The sequence below is a fragment of the Parasteatoda tepidariorum genome, chromosome 3 (genome assembly GCF_982258835.1).
Source record: "Parasteatoda tepidariorum strain Cologne lab strain chromosome 3, Ptep-v5.0, whole genome shotgun sequence".
Lineage (NCBI taxonomy): Eukaryota > Metazoa > Arthropoda > Arachnida > Araneae > Theridiidae > Parasteatoda > Parasteatoda tepidariorum.
The window spans coordinates 46832571-46855715 of record NC_141757.1 but is presented as its reverse complement, the minus strand read 5'-3'; the positions used below and the strand labels follow the sequence as shown (position 1 = coordinate 46855715).

The 23145-nt window shown below is 27.4% G+C and overlaps 1 protein-coding gene across 1 annotated transcript in view; it reads left to right on the top strand.

The window, feature by feature from the left end:
• The window catches only part of LOC107447019 (peripheral plasma membrane protein CASK), a 622119-nt gene that overhangs the window by 71441 nt on the left and 527533 nt on the right, over positions 1 to 23145 (top strand). Inside the window, 3 exon segments of the mRNA XM_071178929.2 lie at positions 15981 to 16058; positions 16967 to 17145; positions 19288 to 19359. Of these exon segments, the coding sequence (XP_071035030.2) occupies positions 15981 to 16058; positions 16967 to 17145; positions 19288 to 19359 (329 nt within the window).

Sequence of the window (23145 nt, the reverse complement as noted above, 5' to 3'; positions counted from 1 at the left end):
GAACTCAATGGTATAACCACAGGGTATAACTCGTAGACACCCCTGAACCAACCTCTACTTAGAAAAAAAAAAAAGAAAGATAGCAATTTTTAAGTTCATTTATCGACTTGGCGATTGAAGTTGGCGCGTCAGATCACAATATGGAAATATTCCCCATTTTATCAACATATCATTTAGTGGTGTAAAATATCTCTGAATACGTAATTAAATATGGATATTTAATATTATTGTTGGTGTGTAATATTTTTTCTGTTCATCAATAGAATTATGTAAAAGGAAAAGTGCTTTCCAAAATGTAATTGAACGTTTTAGATATCCTCGTTTTAGTAAACATTATTCTCTTAGAACAGAAAATTTGCTTTCTCTTGAGAAAAATATGAAATTATTAAGGTCCATTGAGTGTGCAAATGCAGGTGTTTGATAAAATGAAGGTGTCATTCGCATTGATCTCTTAATTTTCCAGAAATAACCATGGTTTTTCGAAAATGCAGGATTAAATTGGTCCTCGTTAGGTATTTGATGAAATAATCGTTTGGTCTGTTTAAGCAAAGCTTTTGTTCTACTGTGCTTTAAATAAATATCGTTATCACGTTTAACAAATACAGACGAGATAACGATGTAACTCACGACTGACATATTCAGGAATTATGTTAAAGTTTTCACTTTGGTATTAAACAAAGATGTAAGTAAATTAGGAGGAAACAACTTGAAAAGCATGACCTCTTCAGGATTTTACTGTTCGTTTCGTAAAAATTACTTCTGTACAGTGCCCGTAAAAAATAAATAAATAAACGGACCATCCTGATTAACTTTTGATTTTAAGATTGGATCCTTACGTTCTAGAACTCAATCTTAATGATTGAAGGGGGTGACCTCAAATATACTAATTAATTACCACAGACGATATTTTAAATAAGGAAACCAGACACAAAAACATACTTTCTCGGAAGAAACATACCATTTTTTCGGCGGATTCGGATTTCAGACCTTTAAAATATAAGGAGCAGCCGCAATCTGGAAAATATGGTTCCAATAGTTTGGTGAAGAAAGCGTACCAAAGTTTGAGCCTTTAAATGTTAATTTTTACTTTTTGCGTGTATCTGAAGAAAATTTTAAATAGAATTAAAAAAATTTTCACACAATTATAAAATTTTTTTATCCAAAGATAATTCCACGCAAAAAATAAATTTAATAATTTTTTTATTATTTATTTAATAATGGTTGAAAAATTTTGGAATTGAAAGGTATGCGATTTTTTTAAAAATAATTTTAAAGACCGTAATTTTACATAGCAAAATACAAAACTTGAGTGAAATTGGACGAATAGTTCCTAAGAAATCGAATTATAAAGAAGTCGTACTTTTGAATCGACTGATTTATCTCAAATTTTTTATTTTTCCATGAAAAATTGCACTCTTAAGATGATCTAAAAATTTTATTAATTCAAAATGTAATCGACTAATTTTTTTAAAAAAATAATTAAAGTAGTAAAGGCTTATTAAAAAGTATTTTTAGCATGGAATTATCTTTGAAAAAGAAATTTATAATTAATTGTGTGCAATTTTTTTTTAATTCGCTTTAAAAGTTCTCGAGATATATCAATGTACGCAAAAAGTAAAATTACCGTTAAGGGGTCCAAACTTTGGACCGCTCTCTTAACTTAATTATGGCGACCATCTTTCCCCGAATGCGGCTAACCCCTACATTTTGGGGGTCAGAAATACGAATCCATCGAAAAAAGGGTATTTTTCAGAGAAAATACGTTTCTGTGTCTGATTTTCGTTACTTAACATAGTCTGCAGTAAATTCGCATATTCGAATTTACCCCCTCGAACCATCACGATTTGAAGATCCGATCATTCCATCAAAGGTTATTCATGGTGGTCCGTTTATTATATTTTTAATATAATAATATATATATATATTAAATATATATATTAATATAAATATATATATTAATATAAATATATATATTAATATAATATATATATAAATATATATATTATATTTTCACTTTGTGATGAAAATATCATAATTTCCAAGTCGAGGAGGGTCGTCTTAAAGTTACTAGTTTAAGCTAAAATTTTGCACTGATCATTTTTCTTTGCTAATTGCTTATTAGAAAATAGGATAAAGTTATTTATTAAGTAGTATTTGTTTTCATCATTTCAGTTTTAGTTTTCTTGGTTTAAACAAGAAAATGTGAAGAAGTTTTCTAACTTAAAATTCGTAAGACGAATTTATAATAAAAAGATATTTTTGAAAAATTTCGTATTACTTTGAAATTATTTTACCTATTTAAAATTGAATTAGAAACGTTATTTAACTTATACTTTAAATAAAATAAAGACAAATCATATTTGTTTCGCTTTTTTACATTCTTGTAACTACTTATCTCAGTTTTCAAAAAATTTATGCAAATTTAATAATTCGATGAAATACAATCGTGTTCTCATCTCTTATAACACTAAAGATTAAATGTTGTTTTCGTATTTTTGAATATTTATTTGAAGCAGTAGAATAAAAATAACACATTTCATCGAAAAAGCACGTCATTCTTCTATTTATCATGTTACTTTCCATTAAAGGAAGATTTTCAGAGTAAAATCGATTAAATGAAACAGCTTACTGAAGAAATGTTTCATTCATTTGATAAAATTTCTTAGCAGAAATAAAATAACATTAATTTTACTTCTGAATGTATTATTTTATCATTGTACAAAAGTAAATTAAAAAAAGAAACAGAACTAAGATTAGATTGTATATAGTGGAATTTTAAATATAAGTTTCACAGTTAGTATGATTTGCTATTCGAATTTAACGAAAAAGACTCTGAGTTTACTTGTATTCTGAAATGAATTATATATTGTTTGCATTTCTTATAAAAGCATTTAAAGTAAATGCATCAGTAAACATTCGAGACATAATGTTTCCGAAGCAAACAATTTTGCTTTTCTCAGAAGTATAAGAAATAAAGATAAAACAGGATTTTTTCCCTTCATTTTAAATATCAAAGCTTAGAAAAATTAGGGAATTCGTGCTGTATTTAAATTTGTATTATTTTTGTTAGTTATTATATTACATACCTTATATAGTATTATATTCTGATTTATACTATATTAAGTATATTCTGAATTCTTGAATTGTTTTTCAGTAATTTTCAGACAAATACGGAAAAGTATTATATTTCAGATGGGGGATACACTGTCTGGCCAAAAGTGTTAGCAAACCAAGCCATAGACATAGACATAATGTTAACCAGTCATCCAATGTTTGGTGCGGTCCCTGTGTATAAAGGAAAAAACAGCATTTAAGGTTAAAGTATTAGAGGTTTCCTCTCAGCCACTACTGGAGTTGGTTAAGGGCTAGGAAGGAGAAAAAAAGTTTTTTCTTATTATTTATTGTTCGGCATTTTTACACTGTTGATAAACAGTACTGTACTATTAATTAAGATATTTCTTTGAGAATACATTTATATCATCCATGTTGATTGAATCTGCTAACACATTTTGACTGAATAAAATTATGGGAGGTAGCGTACTCCACGATACTTGTAGAGTTGTTCAACAATCGATTCACAGGTGATGTACCTCCTGACTGTCACTATGCTTCTTATGCGCATGCGCTGGATCTTAGTGCAAATAATGCTTTGCTAAATCTGAATATGTTGTCCATCTTGTAAGTTGTTTTTTTCTGGTATAACATGCCACACCTAGCAGTTCCCCGTGTTAGTTGCGTATTCGAAGAGCTGGGCTTCTAAAGACACGGACTCTGATAATCCTTGAAGCATGTATTAATATGATGTTGGTTCCTCTTTGCATCGACGACAGCCTGCACACGCACAACATATTTCCATCAAAGTCATGTCGAGTGTCACAATGGAGGATGGTCGATTCCGCTAAAATTCGTTATCTACGTTTTAATTAGTTCTAAAAGTGTTTTTTTGTGATTTGGATCATAAGGCTCTGAAAAAGCCTGCTTAGTTTTTGAACATTTCATCAAATGATAATTGCGCAAGTCGATGTGTGAATAGAGCAGTTCTGAAAGATAAATGGTCCTTCTCCGAAATATTACCACATAGTTTGGCTGTATTGTCCAGAATACATCTCAGAGTTCAAGTTTCCAACCAGACATGAACTTAGAGATTCGTGCCCAACTATGAAAAATACCATGATGCTCTACTAGATAGGTGTCCAGATAATTTTAGTCAGTCTATGTATCAAAACATTCTCGTAAAATGCAGTGAGACATTGCGAAAACGCTCATTCTGATAAATAATAATGCAGCTAATCCTTTATGTATGTTTATAATGACAGCATATTTTAAGAGAAACTAATTGTGGTAAAACTATTAAGTTTTAACTACTAAACTAACTACTAAAGTTAACTACTAATAACTACTAAAGTTTAAGCACATTTAGTCCTAAATAAATATTTGTTATTAGATATGATTCTTTTCTTAATTTATTGTGTTTAAAATTTGACCAACAACTACTTGTTTGCAGTTGTTAAATTTAAAGTTTGTGATTCGGCTTTTTTCGACGGAATTCATTTATGTATTACTGAATTGTTGATAAAAATTCGTATTTGACTTTTTTTTTTTTTTGGAATATAACATAGCAATACAGTCTGCATGCAGCTAAAAAAAATATGTATATATATTTTAGAATTATTTTAAGCGAACATGAGTCCAGCCACTACAACCTACTTCAAAAAAAGCTAGCACCACAGATTTTCGTAAACCTTGAACTTGATTGAAGGTGTTTCTTTTGAGGAGGAAACACTTCAGTTAATTTTTTAGAGGTAGGTGCGATGCTATATCAGTCAGTTAGAGAAATCGATATAAATATTTATGAGAATTAACATAAAGAAGTTTTTAAAATTTCCCCCCAAGGTTCCTCTGCTCTAAACGCGATCTTGTTTATTTACAAAAAGGAAAATTTTTGGTGTAAGAGAATGTAGTTCTGTTGATTTTCATCGTTTTTTCTCTTTATAAAAATTAGATTTAGAGCTTTGCGAATCATTTGAAGGGATTCATTACATTATCTTTTCTTGTTCTGCAGTAATTTTCTGCATATATGTAATACAAAAATTATAAATATTTTTGTATTAATAAAAGCATTAAAACTCTTTCGTTTTCATAAAATGTCTTTGGTAAAGAATAGGTGTAGAGATATTCTATTTTGGGACTTCAAGGCTGAAAACATACCATTGAATTATAATTAGATTTATATTTCAAAGGAGGAGTTATTTTTAAAATCTTTCCCTCTTTCACTTCCATATTATGAAGCATTAAATAACTTGTATTTAATGATGATGCGTAGAGTTACAAGGTATGTACAAATTGAGCCTTTTCACCTCCTTCTCTGTTAGTATTTAAAGCAGGAGCGATTGTTTTTGCGTGTCTTTTGCTCTACGATGTTGCCAACATAACTTTCGCCACTACTGTCTTGATATTAGTCCACCCCCTCCAGCTGGGAGACTTCTGTTTACACCATACTCCAGTAAACAAAGCCTGTTAAAGTCTATCGGCTTATTATTTATACAAATGTAAATTAAAAACAGTACCAAAATAACAGGGTTGTTGCCCTGTTATTATATATATATATATATATATATATATATATATATATATATATATATATATATATATATATATATATATATATATATATATATATATATATATATATATATATATATATATATATATATATATATATAGGGGGTGTAGACGAAACTCCAGATGGTTCCGGCAGATGTCTTATGGAACAAGTTATTCAGCAAGAGACATGCGAAAACCTTCGGTCTCGCATTAAACACTTACAGATTTTGATGTTATTAGGTTGCAGTCGTACATACCTTTGTAACTCTACGCATTATGGAAAATCATATAATGCTTCCTAATATGGAAGTGAAAGCGGGACAAGATTCTAAAAATAACTTCTCCTTTGAAATATAAATCTAATTATGATTCAATGGTATGTTTTCAGCCTTGAAGTCCCTAAATAGAATTTCTACATCTATTCTTTACCAAAGACACTTTATGAAAACGAAAGAGTTTTAATGTTGTTATTAATACAAAAGTATTTATAATTTTTGTATTATATATATATATATATATATATATATATATATATATATATATATATATATATATATATATATATATATATATATATATATATATGCATGCCTACCCTACTAATCGCGATTCGAACCCGGGACATTTGTGTCAGCTCCTTGACCAACATACAGTCCGATCGCCTGTATGATATTAATGTAAGAAAATTGTGATTTGGGGAAAAGAGTTAAATTACTGTATAAAATTTGATCGCATTAATAATAGAATCGGTATAAGAGTATTCTTCAATAATAAGATTTTATTAAAACATTAACATTCTTTTTAATTAAAGTTATTATAATTCTATTTAGAATCATGTGATGAAAGTATTTCAGTTAAGTCAATAGAAATTTTATCATGTTTCATAAAAGAAACCGTGAAAAAAAGTTTCCTTAATTCATAAAATCTTACGGTTGAAATGCATAAGTAATTAGAAACGCAGATAAATTAAGGTATGCCCTGTTTTCATTTGTGTTAGCACGTATAAAATATTTGTCATCTCTCAGCAGAGCAGTAAAAACATTTCGCACTGAGCACTTGGGGAAATACTTTAATTAAAAACTGTTTAATAACAAGGACTTAGCAAAAATAACATAATATTTGAAAAACGGAAATTTGACCATCGTCAGTCAAATTAATTCTGGTCTCTTCACAAAACAGAGGCCGAAGTTGGTATTTTGTTCTTTGTGAAATGGAACCTTTTATAATTTAAAGACTGAAAAAAAATAAGATGCGGGTTTAGGAAAGCAATATGCAAATTATATGCAAATCTCTACTTTCATTAAGAAGAAGCGAGCTTTTTCATGTGTTAAATTAGTTCTCGTTTTAGACGAAGATTTGCAGCGATTTCTTTTGGCTTTGTTTCATCTAATTCTGTAAAAATTGCATTAAAAATTAACAAAGTCGAGTTATAAATTTTTTATTTCTAAAATATTACGTTACGTTTTAAAAGGCAAACATTTTTCTTTTTTTAAAAAATTTGCCCCTTTAGTTTTATTATGTTCTAATTTGCTAACTGCTTTTTAGACTATGCTTGGGAATTGAGGAAAGCATATAATAAAATCACATAACAAAGCATATTAACTGAGATATTCTTTCTGAAAATTAAAATAATAATCTAAGGAGAAGAATTTAAGATAGAAATTTTTTTATAATGAAGCAGTTGTAGGCTTGAATACATTGCTACTAATCTATAAATGTTTGTTATTTTCGAGATTAAAATATGCTATGCTTTAAGTCTATGAAAAACTATGCTTTTAAGCAATTACTATTCTTTAACCTACAAAGAGTTGAAATATATTACTTCACTTAAATGCTATCTCTGCTGTCAGGCTAAAAGTTTTACCCAAAATATTCTATGCCGGAAGGAGTTAAAATGTAATATTCATTTTTCATGATATTAGATTTCTTCAATAGTTGAATAGTACCATTCATTAGGTAATTTGTACTCCGTTTGTATTTTTTCTTTTTAAACATTTAATAGACTTTCATTATTTTAATAAATTTGAAGTTGTATAAACTATAAGAATAAGAGCTATTTTTCTTTATTTGAGAAAATTTTTTTAAATCATTAGCCTAATTTTTTTACAAACAAAATTAGTCTTATATTAAGCTTTAGTATTTATTTGATAATATATACCTGCTGTTTAATTTTTCTTAGCATTCAAAAATTTTTGTAGCTCAGCATTTTGTTGCCCTTTATAATTTTTAAAAAAAAATATCAGACTTCCACTACTTTATTATTTTTATCAAAAATAACTAGACAAGCACCAAAGAGTGTACTTTTATTATATTTATTTATTTGTTTTCATTTTTATTATGTTGTTTACTATATTGTGTAAATCAGTTTTTTTTCTAGTTGTATTAGATAGGAATAAGAATAGTTAGGGTTTTTTCCCCCTCAGTAAATGTTGCTGTTACCTTTGCTACCATAAGGCATGATAAATTTAACCAAGTGTATAAAAATTTTACGACGTAGGATTTTTCCTTACTTGCAAGACCCTTGACTGGACATTTCAAGATAACTGGCCTTTTTTTATAATCCAAAACGAGATTCGTACTTAAAATAAAAACGATAGGAATTCATGGAAATTCAACAAACTTGTATCCATGTACCAATGCTTTATTGAGGCACCAAATTATCAAATACGTTTTGATTCGATTTTTTTTAAAATTTTATATTTTAACTTAAACTTCTTAACAACAAACATTTGCTTAAAATAATTTCTATAATTTCCTTGAAACATCAAAAATATTTATCAAAACTCAAATTCCTAAATAATTGTTTTTTCTTTTATCTTTAAAATTTCTGAAAATCGAGACAATTGGCTTTCAATATCCATTCAAATTCTCAATTTCAGAAGTTCTAATATCTAATGAAATGCTTGAAATGTAGCAAATATTTAGTTCTAGAAAAGTTTCTTTTAGTCTCGCGAATATTCGCGTACATTTTTTACCAAAAGTATATTTCTAAACTTGGCAAATGCAGTTGGAATTGGCGATGATAACGCGAAAATGTGGCGGGAGAACGAATAAATTACATTAACCTAAACCGCAATTCGATATTCTTTTCCTCCTCGTAAACTAGCCATGATGAATAAAATAAAGTAAATAAATTAATAAATGCGCAGGTGTTTTTCATTAAAATTTCATTTTTTCAAAATAAGTCATTTGTCCTATCTCTTTTAGAAATTAATTGGAATTATAGTTTTGAAATATATATATTATTTTTACCTAAATGAAAGAAAACTTTTTTCATGCAACTTGCGTTATTGTATAAGTTCGTGTTGTTCATCTGGAAATTAATTTGTAAGTGTGTGATGAATAAATTATTGTAAAAATAACTCATTAATTCCTTTTTGTGGAGAATTAAAGAAGAAAAGAACTTTTTTATTGCTAGGATCACTTTACAAATACCCTGTATTTATATTTTATAAAACACAATAATTTATATTTTATAAAACGATCTTATTTTTTGATATAATAGATTTAATTTTTTAAATTTTTTTACAGGAATCGTATTTGAGAAGAAATTTTTTTTTTTTATTAATGAATTAATCACGAAAAATAACGTAACATTTTAATACCATGTTTTATTGGAACGCTATTTTGAAGAATTAATTCTATTTAACTTTTATTGTAAGAAAACTTAACCAGTTTCATTTTAGTGATATTCTCTATTAAATCAATCTTGATAAACTTTTGCGAACTTTTTTTGCGAAGTTTTTTTTTAGAAATTAACGAAGACATATTATTTACTAGAAAAAACAATAAGAGTATTCAAAAATACGCAAATTCGCTTGTGCCAAAAGAAATATATGTGCAATTGATTTCAAGAGGAAAAAAATGTACAAATGAAGGGATTTTTTCTTTAATGACCTATGTCACTAGTTTTAAACTCTAAATGATATTTATTCATGTTAAACTTAATCTGAATCTATCAAAATATCTGCATTCATATAAATGATATCTAATTTTATCTGACTTAATTAGAATTGATTAAAAGTAAATTAAGAAAACAATTGTATGATTATATGATTGAAGAAAAATTACCCTAAAGTTCTATCTTCAACAGAAAAAATATCGCCAGGATTCTAATAAGATGTAAGCACCGAAAAAAAAGTATGCACGTGAAAAAGTTTTATTTTTGCTGGAGCAATCACTGATTTTTTCTCCCTCCAAAAAACGCTTAAAACTTAATAAATAATGCATTTAAGGAAATTAATTTTTTTCAGTGTGCTTGGAATTATTTGAAAATTTAATCAGAGCAATAAATTATTTTTCAATACTTTTACCTATATTTGGTTAATGTGACGCCTTAAAATTAAATTATGATATCTAATAAGTAATTTAATGTCATAAAAAATCATTAACGACTGCATCATAAGATACACTAAAGCAATTTATCTGCGCCAGAAAGAATCTTGCTATATGAAGTATGAACAACAATTTCATTAAAATTAATTTAAAATTATTACCCAAAACAATTTAACTTTCTAGCACTGACTTTAATTCCTATTTTTTATTCTTATCATTGAAGGCACAAGAATTTTTCTGCATTCAGGTAAAATATTTGTGACATTTAAATCAGATAATAGTATATCATTAAAATTATAATTGAAAATAAATAAGCTTCAAGTGCCAATCGACATTGCTATTGTGTTTTTTTTCTTTTAAAAATAAAACTAAACTGTTTATTGTACTAGTTTTTTTAAATAAAAGTTCTCTTCAATGATATCTGAAATTTATTTTTGAGGATAGTCTTATGTTTAGTCCAAATTAATAAATATTTGCACGAACATATTATGTTTAAATTTGGTTTATTATACGACCAAAGCTTTTACAAAAGTTTTGTTAATTTTATGATATAGTATCCGCTAACAATAAACAATACCCAAAACATTATAATTCTTTTATACGCTTCCTTTTTTTTAAAATGTAATTAAGAAGCTTATTATTAAGTCTGTAAATACGAATATTTAAAAGAAAATTATAAATAACACTTACTCGGCTATTAGCTGCTACTTCATAAAAGTCGAGTCCAATTGAATGTATCTATTTTTGTATTAACTCATTTTTGGGGAATTTGTTAACTAAAACTTTATTCCCATTTTTTTTACTACCTTTTGATTTCAGTCCTATAATATGGTGTGCTTAAAACTTATATAATAATAGATATAAAAAATAGTATAGCCAACTTACAAACGAAGCTATTGTTCATTGTTCAATGATAAATATTTAAAATTTGCGACTACTTGTGGGGAAAGACTATTAGACAATGCCAACCTTTATCTATCAAAAGGTACCTCAAGATTAAATCAAGTTATCAAGTCTTATATACGAGTGAATTGAAGTTTAATAATCGTAGTGGTAGTTACGCCACAATACTTCCCCACCAGAATTTTATCAGGGATAGAATTCGATGAACTGATACCACTAGTTGCTGTATTTGTGAAAGACCGGGAGAGCTGGTTTAAGGTCACCAGATTTTGAGCTTTAGCCATGAGAGCTATATTGAGTTCATGGTTGTGTGTGTGATCACTCCTGTGTTGCTATTAGTAGTCGAGTGTGTGCAGAAACTAGTTGTGTGTAAATGAGACTGAGAAGCAACAGCGTGAGGAGGACGATGACGCAGTCACAATTAGCAAGTCAACTCTTCACTGTGGACCATCCATCGAAGCAGGCGTGATCATATCTTGTTCGCAAATCACTAATGTGGGGAATGACCATTAGACAATGCCAACCTTTATCTATCAAAAAGTACCTCAAGATTGAATCAAGTTAGCATGTCTTATATACTAGTGATTTGATATTTAATAATCGTAGTGGTAGTTACGCCACATACTCATTTAAAATTATTGTTTGTGACGTCATTAAAAGACCTTGGTGATCTCAATAACCTTATTTCTCGGAGGCTATGGATAAATCCCCCAAGACCTGCCTAATCGAAAGCTAAATTAAAAAAGTGTTTAATGAATGCTTTTCGAGTACACGAGAGATCCATTATAGGCGCGATATCGAAAAAGACACAGCCAAAACCTAAGCCAATTCAGCCAACTCCACGAATCTCATGCTAATGTTTAAATAATTTGGCTAAAAATTTAAGGCCAAAAAGTTTGTTAAAAATAAAAGTAAACCTACTAACGTATGTGCTAATGTTTAATGTGGTAGAAAAAAGGGTTAAGATAGATTTTGATGCTCAGTTGTTGTGCCATTGAATAATAATTAGTTATACACTTGCATTGAAGTAAAAAAGTTAGCTGTTACATTTATTAAGAATAGAAATAATTGCATTCGCTCTTTTTAAAATTAAAATAGCGAATTTATTTATTTAAAAAGAGATTAAAAATTATTAAATTTATGAAATAATGGAAATTTAAAAGCTAGGAAATATGTAATGGCATCACAGTGATTCATCGTTGTATTGGTTTTTCTGAAACTGAATTTTAGAAACGGAAAATATCAAAATTGGAATTTCTGCCAATCACAATGAGTTTTCGGACAGTCACGCTAGCAGCAATTATATAGAATTTTTTATGATTGTTTTGTATTTATTTACGTATTTATTGTTTTCTAAAACAATTGTTTTTTAACTCTCGCAAAAAATTGGTTAAATATGGAATCATAATATCTGTACCTTGAATTGTATTACGTACAACTTTTGTAAGGTGTTAATTTAATCCCGTTTCTGTTCAAGTTAAACCATAATATCATGTAATCAAGATTAAGAAGTACAGTTATACTATTCAGCAAATTTACAGCTCTTATCGGGCTGTAAATTTGAACGAAATTGTATTTAAACGTACACCAAAATTTCAATCATTGTATCAGCCCCTAAAACTATCTCAAATATTTCTCGATCCCTCTTGAAATTCGTATATTTAATTGTTGCTACACAATTCAAATTTAAAATTGCTTCATTCAGATTTAGTTGTATATTTTCAATCAAAAGCATGATCTTGTTCTTTTTATTGGACTTCATTATATGCCATGCATTTATATTCTGTCTTAATTACTATTAATAACCCCATCAACTAAAGATATACTCATTTACCTAATGATCATATATTGTACTGTCGTAATTCTTAGCTACCGTTAATCAACATAGATTAATTGCTGCTTGAATGTTGATAAATTGCAGTGTTTGATTTATGGACCTTTATGCACTTGGCAACGCATGCTTTTTGAAGTTAATTTCCGGTCTCTGTTAGCGATTATTGCAATATGAATGAGCTGACGGTAGTCAATAAAGGTGATAGCTGATGTATTCTGCAATTCACATAATTGCAGTGAATTTTAACTTCTGGAGTACCGAGGTACTCTTTATCTTCATTTTTCACTTTTTAAAATCTGTTATTTTCACAGTGCTTGTATTTGGTAACCACCTCTAAGCTTCAAAAGATAATCGATTTTTTTAAAACTCAGCTTGTGCTTAAGCTTTTCATATCGTTAGAATCAAATTTAAGGTCTTCAGTTATCTTAATATACTCTTGGTTATAATTATTATTTTGGATTCGAATTTTCCGCCATTTGAGTTTTAAAATGTTGCCAATAATAAAAAAAAAAGATTGACAGCTGATAGTTCAGGTTATTAAAAATAGAGTTATCGTTTAGTATATGAAAGAACGACACGTTTTCATTAATGAGCATTGTTTAAAGCGTTGTTTTGTCATTTTCTGAACTAGTTATTACGCATTTTGGTGATCAGAATTGGCTACCCAGATCAACCAATTTAATGCTGTCGGATTTTGATTTTGAAGTTTTGTATTTATGATAATAAGCACACGACTACAAGTGAACGAAATCGAGCGCTGTATGAATGAAATTCAGTCACATTTATGGAAAAAGATGATTGAGAATTTCAACAAGAAAGCTCATATGGGCCAGAAAAACTGTTTGACCTATTTAGCCTTTAAGCTATTCCATACATAATCCTATAGATACTTTATGAATCAATAAAAAAACAACACATTTTTACGAATATTCATTCAATTTTTATAAAATAACCCGTATTTTTTCTACTAAAATTATTTCTTGCCTGAAATTAAGGCAACTCGTTATTTAACCTTTTTTTAAATAGTCGTGCCTTATTTCGAGGTCAAACTGTTTCAAAACGATTAAAATGTGTCTTATGGCAAAAAATATTTTTTTTTTACTCAAACTTTTTAGTTTTGTAGCGTACGTATATTACTGGTCAGCATTTATATTTAATTTATAGAATGCTTTTCATTTTTATTGCGAAAAAGTGCGTTTTTAAAACAGTGAAAAAAAAAAAAAAATTCAAACAGAGGCTCGAATCCCGTACCTTTTAAGTAAATTTTAGTATTTATTGCACGTATTTATTACTCTTTTATTAATAATATTATTTCAATTTTATCCCTTTTAATCATTCGGTTAATATAAAATTACAGGATTATGAATCGTTTGAATTGTGAAGAAATTTTTTTACGTTACATGACATTGTCACAGTATATAATATTATGCCAAAGACAGAGGTTGTGGACTAATTGATAGATGTCAATTTATCGCTAAATTAGCCAGCGTATCGCATTTGAAAGGCTTGTTCTAAGAAAGATTGGGAAGTCTGATTTATTGATGATAGTGTAGTGATAACCGAATTTCAAGAGGATTTAATTATAATTCTGAATAATTTCACTCTGACAGAGCAATGTTATTTTCTGAATCATTAAACATTTATTTATTTTTCTTTTAATAAGTCTATAAAAGAAAGATAATTGTGTGCACTAGTTAAAATGGTCGAACTTTATTCAGTTTAGCTTTTTGAATTTTTAAAACTGTTTCCGAAAGTTAATTAAGAAGTTTTCGTTAGTATTTTTTTTATTTCGTTCTTGCTTAAATATTAATTTATGCCCTCTAATGTGTAGATATTTTAATTATTCCTTTTTGGCATAAATTCTATAATGTATATATTAAGAAGAGTGTTTACAGAACAAGCTGTATGTACCAAAGTATTATGTATTATATTTTATTATTTATGTACACAGTTATAAGAACTCATAAAATAATGAATAGTCATGTTTTTAATTTCTTCAAGTCGAATAAAATTAGTTATTATAGATATAAAGTTATTAAGTTGTAGAAAAATTTTCTATTCAGATTCTGAGATTCGGAATTAGAGAAAAACAGCAACGTAGAAATCAAACTAAGTGAAATGAATAAAGATAAAACAACTTTTAATGCACGTACAAATTTTATAGACAATACATAACAAAAATATTTATGAAAAAAAAAAAAACTTCTATTTATTTCGCTAGAAGCATTATTTTGGTTTCATTACTTCAACAATAATCGATCCTAAATATGTGAAGCACGAAAAATTCTTATAAGGTTAAAATTATATACAAATGCTTTTCTAAAAGGCACTTAAAATGTTGTATAGTGATTGTAAATATTTTTTTTTCGTTTATGAATGAAAAGATTTTCGTGTAGGTTTCGTCAATATAAACTTTAAACAAATCGCCTGAAGATACTAAGTTACGCTTAATAAATTTTGCATTGAATTATTGATAACATTTATACAAAGAATAAATCGTATTTAAAAGTTTTTCGTGTAATAATCCCGTGTTTGGTTAGTATAAAAGAAAACATAAAAAAAAATTAGAAACGTGAAATAAAAATCATTGAACTATTTCTTCTATCTACTCGTAATAATAAAATGCGTTATATTAATATTATTGTACAATGCGGGAAAAAAAACAAAAAAAAAATAAAAAAAAAAAAAAACGGACTACCTTGAATTTTTGATCTACTGATCGAATCTTCACGTTCTAGAAATCAATTTTAATGGATCGAGGGGGTGACCTCAAATATACTAATTAATAAGTGCAGACGATATTTTAAGTTACGAAATCAGACATTAAACTCTTCAAAAATATTTAGACGATAATACTTTTATCCTACATAGGATAGGGTCTATGTAGGCTAAATAAAAAAGCAACGTGATTAAAGCGCAAATGAAAGTGCATAAATGGAAATACTGTAATTTCAGTTCCATAAACAAGAATCTTCCTCGGTGTCAAAGGTATCTCCTGATATACCTTTACTTCAAATGAGGTAGTCAAAAATCAGCTGGATCAGTTTTTTTGAAGGGAAAGAACAAATTTTTATGAGCTAAGAATCATGCTACTACCAGAAAGATGGCAAAGGGCATTGGTTAAGAATGAGCTATATATATTTCATTAAAATATTTATTCACTGTAAGGAAATCGTTTTTCATTTTCAAAAGAAAAGAACGAAATTACTTATCGAACAACGCCGAAGTTTGTGGTATGTTTATATGCTTTATTTTCAGCTTTCCATAGATTTAAATAACTCTTTAATCTTTGCTTTTCTTCTAGCATGGAAGGGGCTGATTTATGTCATGAAATAGTTAAACGAGCTCATTCTGGTTTTGTTTACAGCGAGGCTGTATCGAGGTAAATCGTAGTTTTTTCTTTTTCATAAAGTTAAAAATTCAACTTTACAAAATTTAGTTCTTTTCTTTTGCAATCATTGAAAGCAAATTATGCTTGGAAATTATTTGTATTGAAACTCAAAATAATTATCGGCATTAGAATTATTATTTTAAATCAAAAATTATATTTATTTATTTTTTCTTGTTATCTTTATATTGTATTTATGGTAAAATAATTCCTAAAAAAAATTGTGAGAATTTTTCTTAAAATGTGATTCTTTTATTACCTTTTTGCTTTCATGGATTGATGAACTAAAACTTTTAAATCCAAAATCTTTCATGACGAATTTTCTCATTCATATTTCAGCTAATATAAATTGAATAAGTAAAATAAAAAATAAAGAAATAATATGGAAAATACATAAATAAAAAAAATAAAAAATCAGTAATAATTTTTTTTTAAATTTATTATGTGTTCCTTTTTTTAAAATTTGCAACTTAACCTTTTTTCCTTTTTTTTTTTTGATAATTGGATTTCTCAAATACAAATTTACTAGAAGATATTTAAAATTTAGAGGAAAATACAGTACAGGTTTTTTTTAATCAAAATTTCTTTTGTTTTCAAAGAGAGAGAAAAAAAATTAAGAAAAAGTAATATAAAGTGAAATAAAGATAAATTATTACGACATTTCTACCGATTAATGTTTTTAAACATTAACGAATTTAAACAAGTAAATTTTTACCTTTTCTTCAGTTTAATTGGTTCTTCTTTATTCCTTATTGCTGTATTAAATGTGTATTTCAAAATAACAAACTTTTTCCTTGAAAGAAAAAAAGCATACAATGTGATAATATAAGAAAAAAATTTTATGATTTTATATCAGTGTACTAAAATGTTATTAATTTTTTAATTATTTATTATTATTCCAGTCACTATATGAGGCAAGTCTTAGAAGCTGTAAGATACTGCCATGAAAATGATATCATTCATAGGGATATAAAACCTCAAAGTATACTTTTAGCCACTGTTGAAAATTCTGCACCTGTAAAACTTGGTGGATTTGGTTCTGCTGTCAAAATCAAAGGTGATAAATCTATAACAGGAGGGGGTAAATATTTTTTTTCTTTTATTAATTGATATTTTAGTTTTCTTTGTCTTTGTGAGATGGCAGCACTTTTAGACTATTACGTTTCAATTTTGTCACTTTAGGTAGTTAAATAAAGGATTTCGTTAAAATTATTGAAAGGAAAAAAAGATATTTTATTTAAACTTTTTTATTAAGCTGGTATTTTTTAATATTTTAATTAATAAGAATTGAAGCTCTTATTTATTAACTAAAGAGCAAACGATATGAATATGGAAAAATTATCTTAAAAAGAATTTTATAGATGGCAGCACTATATATTTGATAAACTTGTCACCTGATAGAAATATCCTCTAAAAATAATATGTATACAATCTTTTAATTTATTTTGAAATATTTTTTTTTATTCATGAATTTTAAAAATTTTACTAATATATTTGTTTATTTTATGTAAATTACTTTAATAAATAGCATATTTCAATAAGAATTACTTCGTAATATTACTTATTTAAATGGTGTTAGTTATTCATTTATTTGATTTATTTAATTTTTACAAAAGTAAAAACTATGAATTATTACTTTCTCATCTGAATAAAGATTTATTTATATCTTTGTCAGTATCAAAGATTTTTTAAATTTATGAATACAAATGCCAATATTTTTATTTTGAAATTTTTCTCTTGATATTTTAAATTTTTTTTAAAAACAATTTATAACTTTTTTTAAAATAAGTTCTTAGACTTGAAATGAGTTTGTTTCCGTTTTTAATAGCTACTACATAGTTTTTCTTACTTCAAAAAACATTTCCATTGCTCTAAATCCAATTTTAATAAAGTAAACACTATCTTTATATCAAATTGTTCCAATGTTAAATATCTAGGAATAAGATTTAAGTTTTTGAAAAGAAATTCTTAAACACTTTCACTGAACATTTAATTTTTTTTGTGAATAAACTTTATTAAAACTTCTTTTGTAGTTTTTAAAATATTAAATTGCATTTTATTATGTATTTTTGATATAAAGTTGAGTGGGGAAATCTTGATGAATGAAAAGTATGGTTTATTTAATGTTTGATTTTTTTCCATTCTTTTTTTTATTTTATTTGAATTTATTTTTGATACATTTTGTAATGATCTATAAGCTTCAATAATTTAAAGTTTATTCTGATGGTAAATAATACTATAATTAATTAATTATAAATTTACCTTGAACAAACTAGCTTAGTAATTATTTTAAATCACTTTATCTTTATATAAATTCATGATTAGAATTACTCTATTTTAACCCTCGGAGGATTGCACAAATTTGGAGGAAAGTTTCTTCCCTTAATTAGTTTTCTTCTCTTATAACAAGACTGTAGGAGAAAAATGCATATAAAAATATTGCATAGGTATGTGATTCTTAAAGGATTAAAAAGGTTAAAGGATTGAAGGATTGAAAACTTTTTCATCAACAATTTAGGATAATCTATTAGTTTTGTTTCTCTAATAAATTTTTTTGTCCGTATTATCTTCCTCCATCAAATATTCTACTTAATTTTGAGATATTTTACCACAATGCTCATAAAATTCTAGACCACAAGAAAATTTTCTTGTCATATGCCAGCCGTCGAAATTTATTTAAAAACTATGTAGAAAACTTTATTGTAAAACTCCAAACATTGCAACTCAAAATCAATTGCGCTGAATTTACCAGCTATGCATTCTTTTTTTCTACATTTTGCTGTATGTTCTTCTTTCATATCCAGTTAAAACCAGTTTTAAATTGCAACACAGGCATAATATGGAAAATAGTCAGATTTAAAACTGAGAGGTTTTGATTTCTGCATAAAAAAATACATAATAGTTTATTATTATTATTATTTTTAACATAGTAAGTACTAGTACACACCATAATCTTTCAACCTTTTTTTGAAAAAGTACCTTTTGGCAATTTTTTTAAAATTTTTTGTTCTCACCTTTAAATTTTTTCCCCCTATAACATTCAGTGTTTAAAAAATAAACTATTTTTTTCCTGAAATCTCGAATTATGCATTTCATTTTATTGTGGCTTGTGTCTGATGTTTAAGTGTTATTGTAAATTTCCATTCCTTATTTTGTTGCATGTCACTTTTATTGCATGAGATGAAATAGCATGTTTTCCTTTTTTTTATTTCTTCTTCTACAGAGAATAATGTTCATGAATATCGCTCAAATATCGGTACGAATGGTCGATTTTACTTGAAGTGTGATGAGCTTGGTAAGCATAGATTTTACTTTTTTAATTTATGAGTATTGCAAAATGTTTTTCTTTAATTTAAAATCCTACATGGCTATAGCCTTTATCTTTTCTTTTCATACTTAAAAGATACTTTTAAATGTGTTATTTTTTATCAATTTGTTCATTATGGTGAAATGGTTTTAAGTTTTTGGTGAATGCATAACATCATATGTGACTATGTTTTCCACTTTTGAATTTTATGTGTTTTTGTTTTTATTGATTTCTTCCTTTTTATGGTCTCTATAAAAGGTGGCTGTTAATTTTATTTTATACTTCTGCTGATATTAACACTTTTTTTTCATGTTTTTTAATTGTTACTTTACTCTTACTATTTTTAATAGATTTTTTTAAAAATTTATCACTTATGCTTTTTTTTAAATGTGCAATAAATTTCTTAAAACCTTATTTAAGGTTTATAATTTAGATTTTTTAATTTCTTATTTCTAATAAAAAATTTATAGGCATTTTTAACTGAAAGCAATGAGCTTCAGCTATTATTTAAAAACTAATTTATGTAATAAATAGTCTAGAAATTGTTTGAAATCTTTTTCTTTTAGATCTGTTCTTTTCCATTTTTTTGAACTGTTCTTTTATGATATTATAAATGTTTAAAACTTATGCAACTTCAACTTTTATGTGTTTGAAGCTTCCCAAATAAAAGAATACGTTTTTACTTTATTATTTTTGAAGCGTTTGTAGCATGTGTTTCTATTGAATGCATGTTAATGTGACCATTTTTTGTGCTTTTAATTATTGAAAAAGAATTAAAAAATGCCTTTTATCAATTTTCAAGAAAAAAAAATTATATGGTGTTATAATATATATATAATATATATAATTATATGGTGGTTATAATATATATATATATATATATATATATATACAGTGGAACCCGCTTAAAAAGTTCCCTTTTAAGAAGTTTTCCCGCGTAAGAAGTTATTTTTAAAAAAAACCAATTACCATAATGTTAAATTTACTTTTATAAGAAGTTTTTTTCCCGTTTAAGAAGTTTCCACTCCTAATTTCAATTTTTTAAAATTTTATTTAAAATGTCTTATTTAGTTTTAACTTGCCCTTACAAACACATGTATGGGTACTGACCACTGACCTTCATCACTCCTTTGTTACAAAGAAAGGTGACTTATCAGGAACAGGTGTGAGCCAAGGAATGTGAACCTTTAGATGAACTATGAAACTGATAAGAATGTAGGGAATAGCTTTGTCATTGTGTCCACCTTAAATGAATAGCCTGGTGACTCACGAACTTCACTGCTGTCCACACCCATTCAATAACTGAAGAGAAAGATACATCTAAACATTTAGCAGCATTTCGTTGAAAATTTTCTTAGTGTAGGCGCTTATTTTATCTTAAAAATCATCGTAAAAAGTTTGATTTTTGTGGAAAATGTCCTGTAAAGGCATTAAGCGTAAAGCTCTATCTATTGATGACAAAGTAAAAATTTTAAATGCTGTTGACAGCTATCCTCAATTAACACGAGTTCAAATAGCAAAAAATTTAGATCTTCCTGTTACTACGTTAAATGGCATTATTGCTAAGAAAGACATCATCTTAAACTCTTCTTGTTCCGGTGCATCCCAGAAAGTAAAAAAAGTGAAGAAAGGAAAATACGAAAATATTGAAGAGAAACTGATGATATGGTTTAAACAAGCAAGATCCGCCAACATACCTGTCAACGGAACTCTTCTTAGAGGAAAAGCATTAGAGATTGCGGAGAAATTGAATGTTGATTTTACGCCTTCCAATGGATGGATTGATCGGATGAAAAACAGAGCTGGTCTAGTTTATAAAACAATTAAAGGAGATTGTAACAGCGTTGATTTACAAGAAGCTGAAGAATGGACAGCTAAATTACCTGAAATTATTTCAGGGTATCAACCAAAGAACATTTTTAACATGGATGAATGTGGACTGTTTTTCAATCTTTTACCAGATAAAACTTTTGCCTTTAAAGGTGAACCCTGTCATGGCGGAAAAAACAGTAAAGAACGTTTGACAATTTTAGTTGGGGCCAGTATGAATGGTATAGAAAAATTACCGATTTTAGTTATCGGTAAATCGAAAAAACCAAGATGCTTTCGAAATGTTAAGTCACTGCCTTGTGATTATGACAGTAATCAAAAATCCTGGATGACAATTAAAATTTTTGAAACGTATTTGAAAAAATTAGACAGTAAGATGCGAAAAGAAAAACGAAACATCATAATCTTCGTAGACAACTGCGCTGCTCATTCCAAGGAGAATAAGTACACTAACATCAAGTTGCAGTTCTTACCACCAAATTCTACTTCTGTTCTACAACCAATGGATCAGGGAGTTATTAAGGTATTTAAGCAGCATTATAAAATGCGACTTGTGAAACGGATGCTGGAAGGACTTGAAAATACTGGAGAGCTAAAAAAAGTCAATATGTTAGAAGCGATTGAGTTAATTGTATCAGCATGGGAATTAATAACACCATCTGCCATTGCTAACTGTTTTCGGAAAGCTGGATTCTCTGACGGAGATACAACTGAAGAATATCTCTTAGAAGCTGAATATGAAATATCAGATGAAGACGAAGAAACAAACGTAAATTTTGTTAATGATTGGAAGTCATTCAAAAATAAACTTAATTTCACAGCATCGTTTGAAGAATATGTATCCGTTGACGACGAAATTTTACCTTGTGATATGCTGACATTAGAGGATATTTGTGATGTTACAAATGATACAGAAGAATTCAGTGAAACTGAAGAAGATATTGCTAAACCACCTAGCTTTTCTGATGCCAGGAAAGGGCTGGATACTTTTAGGAAATTTATTTACACTTTTTAAAATGTACCCCCGGAAATGTTTAAATTTTTACAGCAGTTGGACAATTTTCACTTAAAGGTAGGTGAGAAAAGACAAAAACAAACCACTTTACACGATTTTTTCTCACAGAAATCTAGTCAATTATTGTAACAACGTATATTACATTGTATGAAACAAAAAATAAAGTAGGTTACTTTGTTTTTATTTATTAGCAATTTTTTTTCTAAATGAATATTAAAATTCAATATTTATTTCATTAGGCTGAGAATTTAATATAAGTTACACAATTTCAAATTTTTTAGTTTTTTATTAATGTGTTTTTAAGTTTCACCGTTTAATAAGTTTTCCCGTTTAATAAGTCGTTTCTTTCCACTCCCTTGAAAAACTTCTTAAACGGATTCTACTGTATATATACTGTATATATACAGTAGAATCCGTTTAAGAAGTTTTTCAAGGGAGTGGAAAGAAACGACTTATTAAACGGGAAAACTTATTAAACGGTGAAACTTAAAAACACATTAATAAAAAACTAAAAAATTTGAAATTGTGTAACTTATATTAAATTCTCAGCCTAATGAAATAAATATTGAATTTTAATATTCATTTAGAAAAAAAATTGCTAATAAATAAAAACAAAGTAACCTACTTTATTTTTTGTTTCATACAATGTAATATACGTTGTTACAATAATTGACTAGATTTCTGTGAGAAAAAATCGTGTAAAGTGGTTTGTTTTTGTCTTTTCTCACCTACCTTTAAGTGAAAATTGTCCAACTGCTGTAAAAATTTAAACATTTCCGGGGGTACATTTTAAAAAGTGTAAATAAATTTCCTAAAAGTATCCAGCCCTTTCCTGGCATCAGAAAAGCTAGGTGGTTTAGCAATATCTTCTTCAGTTTCACTGAATTCTTCTGTATCATTTGTAACATCACAAATATCCTCTAATGTCA